Source organism: Primulina huaijiensis, chromosome 3 (genome assembly GCF_012295235.1).
Source record: "Primulina huaijiensis isolate GDHJ02 chromosome 3, ASM1229523v2, whole genome shotgun sequence".
In the NCBI taxonomy this organism is placed as follows: Eukaryota; Viridiplantae; Streptophyta; class Magnoliopsida; order Lamiales; family Gesneriaceae; genus Primulina; species Primulina huaijiensis.
The window spans coordinates 4,152,047-4,160,516 of NC_133308.1; the positions used below are offsets into that span (position 1 = coordinate 4,152,047).

Below are 8,470 nucleotides of genomic sequence, written 5' to 3' on the forward strand. Positions count from 1 at the left end.
AACTCCTTTATAAGCCGTTCAACACATTGAACTATGTTAACTTCTCAACGGGATATAGAAAGCTAGCACTTGTGTGGCCCTCAATGGTTCATTGATACATCTAGCCGTGGGTTCACATCTCCATGTGATTCGGACTAAACATGTCTTTATATGAGCATACCCCAATTGCTCCATTCTTACTTATCAACTCCTTGATAACAAGAATGTCAGAACTCAAGTCTGATAGTACCCAACCAATCATGTTAAACGCCTAGCAGCATCGCTTACATGATTCCCTAGGTATCAAATGATAGTGCCTGCAAGAATCATTCTATTATGGTTAGCGTACAGTACGGTCCCTTCAACTCATATATCCCGACCGATTCGACAACCATTGGTTTATCGAGAGTTGTCAATGAATCGATACTATGTGTCATGTCGTAGTTGCATCGATGGTGTAATCTATGAAACCCCTTTCATAATTACGACCATACTCTGATCAGAGATTTCAAACTACACGCACATGAAAACACATAGGATATCCATACCCGTAGGTAAGCGGTGAATCCCCGACTACAATGCATCGACTCCTATATGTTTCGACAGAACACCCAACCTTGCCACCTGATGACCCCATGAGAGTCGGTAAACAAGTCAAAGTGTAATTCTAGCACATAGAGTCTCAATGTTGTCCCGGGTCATAAGGACTAATGGTGTACAACCATAAACTAGGACGTTTCCACTCGATAAGTGAGAACCACTTGGAAAGTCCTTTATAGAGGGTTGTTCAGTGCACTCTACAAGGAGCACCTATCTGCATGCTCGGACATCACAATGTCCCCTACCAATGAAACATGGTACTCACATCGCAGATACTAGTCTCGAACTCGAGCGGCCTATATCCTTCTTAGTGGCGGCTGAATCGACTAGGAACTGTTTAGAATATACAGTATTACAAATATGAGTTTCATGATACTCATCATATGAGCATCTCATATTCTTTCTACTATTTGTATATTCAAGGGCTTTATCTATGCAACTAGCATGGGTATACAGATAAAGAAGTGCCAAAACAATAAATTCAAATATTATTAAAATAAAGATCGTTTATACATAGAGTCTCATTGTGAACACTCGGCCAACACTTGGCTCGACGTGCACCTACTCTAACATATTGTTCGTAATGTTGATGATAAGTTGATCATATGAATCTGGTAGACTTTGAAGTAGATTTTTCTCTATTTTATATCCCACAGAAGTGAGTTGGGCAAATAGAGTATCTAATGTGTTGAAATGGTCGGTCATCGATGAGGATTCCGCCATCCGAATAGTATAAAGCCTTCTCTTTAGGAAAATCATGTTGTGTAATGACTTGACCTCATACATCTTTGTCAAAGTATCCCAGATAATATTTGTTGTTTTTATCTCAGAGATACTTGACAATACTTCGTCTGTTATAGCCGAGTGTAAATTGGCAACAATACTATCATTCATCTCGTTCCACTTTGCATTATCTGTAATTTCCATTGTTCTATCTCCAATAGCCGCCAAGCAATTTTCCTTTCTTAAAAACTACTTGTATCTTTATTTTCCACAGCATAAAATTGCTTCTATTGAACTTTGTTATCTCATACCTGTCTGTCATTATATCTACAACAATTTAGTAGACTGGACAAAATAATCCCGTCTTAATAAAAAAATATCAAAAAAATATTTTCTGATGTAGAAAATCAGTTTATGCTGCAACCACAGAGCATACTCAGAATTTTAAGAAATTTTTAACAAAGGCTCTGATACCACTTATTGGTCCCACGTATGGAAAACCCCTAAAAATTATTAGGGTAAAAACCACGGGCAAGATGAAAAGAATTCCACTATAATATTTTATGGTGTACAACACAATCACTGTATTTTCAAAGAGAACACACACTCTCTTAATACAGGAAAACAAAATACCTCACAAATATTATAGAACTAAGCACTCAAATGCTATAAGATGAGAGAAAACTAGAAGAATGAATGATTTCAGAATGAGGGGGCTCTATTTATAGAGACATTTGTCAGTGTGAAGACTCGTATAAAAACACGTTATTTCCGTCTGAATTTTCCTACGGCTTATTTTGACACTCATATGCCCACTAAATGAATGCATTTATTGTCGTCATTGTTGAACTTTGCTAACCTCACAGTTAATTGCTGATAGCATATTCGAATATCCAATATTTTATTATATATTATGAGTATCAAATGTACCAAATCAAGTATTTGTAATATGAAATTAGGTACTTCTCAAGTAAAACTAAGTACTTTAAAATTTACATGCTTAGTTGGGATTTTTTTTTACAAAAAAAAAATTAAATGAGATGAATATGTCATCAAAATGCATCTTCCATGGAAAGACCAACACTTGGTGAACTTACGTTGCCTATTCGAATATCCAGTATTTTAATACATATTATGAGTATGTCATTTACGATATCACGTATTTGCAAACTCATATTAGATATTTCTCAAGTAAAACTAAGTACTTTAAAATTTCAATACTTAGTTAGAAATTTGTTTTTTTTTTTTGCAAAAAAAAATATTAAATGAGATGAATATGTCATCAAAATGCCTCTTCCATGGAAAAACCAACACTTGGTGAACTTACGTTGCATATTCGAATATCCAGTATTCTATGACATATTATGAGTATATCATGTATCAAGTCAAGTATTTACAATATGAAATTAGGTACTTCTCAAGTAAAAATAAGTACTTTAAAATTTTCATACTTAGTTGGGAATTTGTTTTTTGTTTTTCTAAAAATAAAATATAAAATGAGATTAATATGTCATTCAAATGTTTCTTTCATAGAAATAACAACACTTGGTGAACTTACATTGCCTATTCGAATATATAATATTTTAATACATATTGTAAGTATCTCATTTACGATATCAAGTATTTGCAAACTCAAATTATGTACTTCCCGAGTAAAACTAGGTGCTTTAAAATTTTCATGCTTAATTGAGAATTTTTTTTACAAAAAAATATTAAATGGGATGAATATGTCAGTCAAATGCATCTTTCATGGAAATACCAACACTTGATGAACTTACGTTGCCTATTCGAATATCAAGTATTTTAATGCATATTGTGAGTATGCCATTTACGAAATCAAGTATTTGCAAACTCAAATTAGGTAATTCTCAAGTAAAACTAAGTACATTAAAATTTCTATGTTTAGTTGAGGATTTATTTATTTTTATTTTTTTTACAAAAAAAAATTAAATAAGATTAATATGTCATCCAAATGTATCTTCCATAGAAAGACCAACACTTGGTGAACTTATATTGCCTATTCGAATATCATGATAATGATCTTATATGCAAAAACAGTTTATGGTTCCCAAAATCATGGACATTAATATCAGAATTCGGTAACAAAATTCAAGTTCAGAATAATGCGCCAAAATTTAATAACAAAAAATAACCTAAATTGGATTTTATCAAGCATATTACCTTGTTCAAGCTTCTTTGCACAAATGATGTTTGTCGAGCAAATTTTCTGGCGTAAATTCAAGATTCTTTGCGCAAATTGCAGCCCTAAACTTTGCTTGCTGTCATCTTGAACTCTTTCACTTCCGAAAATGTCACTAGTGCTCAGGGATGGGGTGCCGATGGTTTTTTTTGGGACCGAGCAAATTGTTTAGGACAACAACGAATAAAAACGGACGAGAAAGGGGTTGTGAAAAAACGACGAGTAGGAAAGGATAACAACGAGTGCGTACAGCGTAATTTGTTACAGGAGAGGGTTTCACCGGGAAGGGGAAGAGGGAGTCAAAGTGGGTGTGAGAAAACCCATTAATAATTGGGATTTTAAAAAAAATTGAAAAAAGGTAAAAATATCAAAATGCATGAAAGAGGGAGTAAAAATCATTTTCGAGTTTTGTCAGGTATTAAAACACAAAAAAAAAAAACACATAAGAACTGAATCCTAAATAATACATATGCAAATGTATTTTTCTCCAAAATTACGGTTAAAGGAATATGAACTCTGTTATCAGTCTTTCAAATGCAAAACCAGCAATCATGCCTATCTATCTAGTTCAGGATACTGTGAATTTCAGTTGAATTATTTTCTCAATTTGTTTTGAGGGCAGAGATCAGGGAGCACAGATAATGATAACTTTATTCTTGGCGATGAGTTGAATCAAAACATGACTGACCTGTGGCATTAAAATATGCCAACCTCCAATCAGTTTCATATTCAGCCAGCTTCCTTTCTACTTCACATCTGGTGCAAAATGCAGCTAACAGAATGTGCAGCTATATGAATCCGAGCAGCTTTTAGAGGATTCCTGGTACACACTCGATTTAAGTTTTGGATTTCACGAGTAGTACTTGTTCAAGCTGCAAGCTGATAGTACTCTCCGTTGTGGGCAAGTTTTGGGAAGGATGCAGCCACGTGTTTCAGCACGATGAATCCGCTTGGCATTAGAGAATCAAATTGGGCAACAGAAACTTCTGCAACTTGAACAAGAGGATCGAGCTAAAACAATTGAAAGTAAGCTAGCTACATTTGAAAAAATGCATTGTTTTGCATTGAAGTCTCATCCATTAGATTTTTGCCATGTATTGTGCATAAACTACTAGTATACGAATAATGACAGATTCAGGGCTAAGTTTTGAGGTCTCCCGGTATGTAGCTATGTAGTGATATTGTTTTGGGAAACATTTAAAACTAATAAAATCCATTAGGCAAAATCATGAACGATTTAACTCAAGATAAACCATTAGGATGATGCAATATAAAAGTATACAAGTATACTAATATATGTGAGACGGGCCAATCATACTCAAATCTATAATAATAAGTAATACTTTGAACCTAAAAAATAATATTTTTTTTATGGGTGACCCAAATCGTCTAACAAAAATTTTTATGTTTTTAATAAAGAGGTTGTAAATTTCTGATTTTAATCTTATTTAATTGATGTTCTAATAAAATAAAAAAATTTGTTGGAATTAGTTGATATATTTAATAATTTGGATTATATATTTGAGATTGATGAAAACAGAAAATTATAAGAGAGAAAAAAATAAGTAAATTTTGAGATAAAACAGAAGAAGTTGTATTTTTAATTAAAAATATATATATATAAAAGAGAACCTCTGAGTTATGAGATATGACAGAAATAAGTTGGAGAGATTAAGGATAAACTCACAATATCGAAATTATGTAGGGTTAATATTGTAAATAAATTTTGAGTCATGTCCACAATTACGTAATATAAACTGACACGAGGACATCGTCAAGTCCGACATCCAATTCCCCTCGCCACGAATTCTCTCCTCCCCCGAAACCATGGTTTCCGCTACCTCTCCCTCTTCCCCCGTAATCCCTACCCTTGTCTTCCTACTCTCTTTGCCCGTTCTGTTCTTCTTCTTAGCCCCTCATTTTCTCCCCTCTCGACAAAAAACTGCCTCCCTTCTTGATGAGATGGATGATATATCTCTCTTTCAGAAAGCTGTATCCATGGACACTGCAAACTACTGCCGCGGTCCCACCCGCCTGCCCGCTGCCAAATCCCTCCTCGCATCCACCATTATTCGCCCCAAAATTGCCTTTCTCTTCCTTACCAACTCTGATCTCCAGTTTGCTCCCCTTTGGGAGCGCTTCTTCTCCAATGTCAGCGTCAAACACTACAATATTTACATACACGCAGACCCTTCTGTCAAAATCAGTCCTTTGGAGGGTGTGTTCAAGGACAGAACAATACCTTCCGAGAGAACTCAAAGAGCGTCGCCTAGTCTCATCTCGGCGGCGCGTCGACTCCTCGCCAATGCGATGCTCGACGACCCTGCTAACACGTACTTCGCGGTAATCTCGCAGCACTGCATACCGCTTCACTCCTTCAAGTATTTTTACAGCTTTCTTTTCTACGTTGGGAGACTGTCGAGGAATTTGAGGTTTTCTAGTTACATCGAGATTCTTGACAAGGAGCCTACTTTATGGGATAGGTATAACGCCAGGGGGGAGAATGTGATGCTCCCTGAAGTAAATTTCCATGAGTTTCGAGTGGGCTCGCAGTTTTTTGTGCTGACGCGAAATCACGCTCTGATGGTGATTAGGGATAGGAAGTTATGGAGGAAGTTCAAGTTGCCCTGTTTGAACGTACATTCTTGTTATCCGGAAGAGCATTATTTCCCTACAATGTTGTCTATGCAAGATCCGAATGGTTGTACGCATTATACATTGACGAGGGTGAACTGGACTAATACTGTGGACGGGCATCCGCATACATACCACCCTCCTGAAGTTTCCCCTGAACTGATTCACACGCTTAGGAAATCGAGTTCGAGTTACTCTTACATGTTTGCACGTAAATTCTCCCCTGATTGCTTGAACCCTTTGATGGAAATTGCGGAATCAGTTATCTTCAAGGACTAATATTTGTCTCTGGTGAGTAAAGATATTTACGTTTAGTGCCTTGTGTTTTTACATTGAACATAGTTTGTGAAGTGAGTTGATTCAGTAGCGCTTTGGATGAGTTATCAATAAAATCAGTGACATGTTTTTTGTGTTGATTCGGTGTTTGATGATTAGTAAGTAATCTGATGATTAACAGGTTGATCTGGTGATGATTTTTATTCTTTTTAGAGAGCTGGTCTAGTTTACTCATTTTGAACTTTTATACGATTTGGAAAATCTGTGGTGCTTAAAAGACGAAGTAAAATTTCACTTTTTGTTCTCTGGTCATTGCTTTTGGTCGAGCGGATAGAATCCAACGGTGAGAACTTGGGTTTTGGATTTGAGCACCACCACAGTCATGGTTCACATGATCTAATGACTCTACAGTGAGGATCCTTCCTCGAGACGTTGAGCATACCTCATGGGATGTGCAGGATGGATGCATCATGTGTTTTCTTGGGATTTGGTTTTTGGAAGGGTTAAGAGTTTCAAACCTTTGTTTTTATATAAAGTTCTAGAGGATGCTCTAGGAACATCTCTTTTAAGAGGTTGATTATATTTCTTTTTATAGCTGGTGAGTTGATTTTATTAGTTCAGGCTTTCATAAGTTTTCTATTCCAGAAGTATGCAAAAATGGCCACATAATGTGTTTTTTGAGTCTAAAGATTGGCTTTGAATAAAAATTCAAATGATCATGATCTAACTTTGATTTCTACCACATATTTTGTTGCAGAAATGGGAGATGCAAACGCGAAGAGTTTGAGGCTTTTGAATTCAAGAAAGTTGGTGTTCCCGTATGGGATTAGGCTTTTGAGTGGCTGTTAACAATATGGTGCCCTCAACCTAAGGTAACCCGAAGGGATCCGGTCCGACTTCAGCGACGAATTCAGTAGGTCGAAACTATGTTTCCGATATGTAATTTTATGGTGTTTGAATTGGGTTTTTAACACCCAAAATAATGGTGGTTTGGTTGTGATTGCTCCCTTTTTGTTGTTATCTGTACATATGTATGAATGGATGGACGAGTGTTCATGTTTGGGAATGAACAATAACTGGCTTAGTATGTAAAGAATCAAGAATGCCCTGCTTTCTGAGGTGAAAATACGTTTGGTTTAAAATTCTTTATGAATTTCAAAGCTGTGAATGCCCTTTTTGACCACTTGGTAGTACTTTAGTTAAAAGCATCTGACAATTTCTTGCTTTGTCTTGGCTTTGGGTAAATTACTTATTCCATGTCCTGATTCTTCAGATTTTTTTATTTAATATCATCATCATTTTTTAAATGTGTACTTGCGTCATTTTAAAAACTATGAAATTGAATATTATTTAAAATTTGACTTGGAAAGAGTAAAACGAATAGTGATCAAGAACGTAGCTACTTGAAATGAAATAATAAAATTTAGTCCATTTTCTCTCGAAGATGTATTGATGCATGAAACCTACATGTCTTGTAAAGTACACAATTTGTGGATGCGTTACAGGATACTGGTTTCTTCGATGTTATCTATGGGTGTAAACGGATCGAATCGAACCAAATATGAAGAAATTTTGAAAGCTCAAATTCACATTGAATTAGTTCTAATTGAGTTTGAGTTCGAGTTCGATTCGAAGTTCGAAAATTTTAAAGTTTTTTGCTCGAATTCGATTCAAACTAAAGCTCAAGTTCGACTCGAAATATTTGAACATGTTCGCGAATTATTGCTAAAAATAAGTAATCGAAAAGTTCGAAATTTATTTATTTAATATATAATTATGTTATATCAATAAATTATCAAGGGTCTCGAGTGGCTCACGAGCTGTAGGACAAAATAAATTGAGCTCGAGTTCGGCTTGAAAATTTTTCGAACATATTCGAATTCGGCTTGAATTCGATAAGTTCGAAAAAGAATCAAATATTTTTCGAACCGAGTCGAAATTCGTTGACCGACTCGATCCGTTTATTGCTTATGCTATCCTACCTCAACATCTAATTCAAAGGTCGATAGTACCCGAACACTTAATTCAAATGTCATGAAAGGACAATATGTATTTTTT

The 8,470-nt window shown here is 35.4% G+C and overlaps 1 protein-coding gene across 1 annotated transcript; it reads left to right on the forward strand.

Annotated features, from left to right (window-relative positions):
• Positions 1-5,258: 5,258 nt before the first annotated feature.
• Positions 5,259-7,566, forward strand: LOC140973189 (glycosyltransferase BC10-like). The gene is made up of 2 exons (XM_073435798.1): positions 5,259-6,427; positions 7,170-7,566. Exon 1 carries the CDS (start codon positions 5,330-5,332, stop codon positions 6,413-6,415), a length of 1,086 nt encoding a protein of 361 aa, XP_073291899.1. The 5' UTR covers positions 5,259-5,329; the 3' UTR covers positions 6,416-6,427; positions 7,170-7,566.
• Positions 7,567-8,470: the final 904 nt, after the last annotated feature.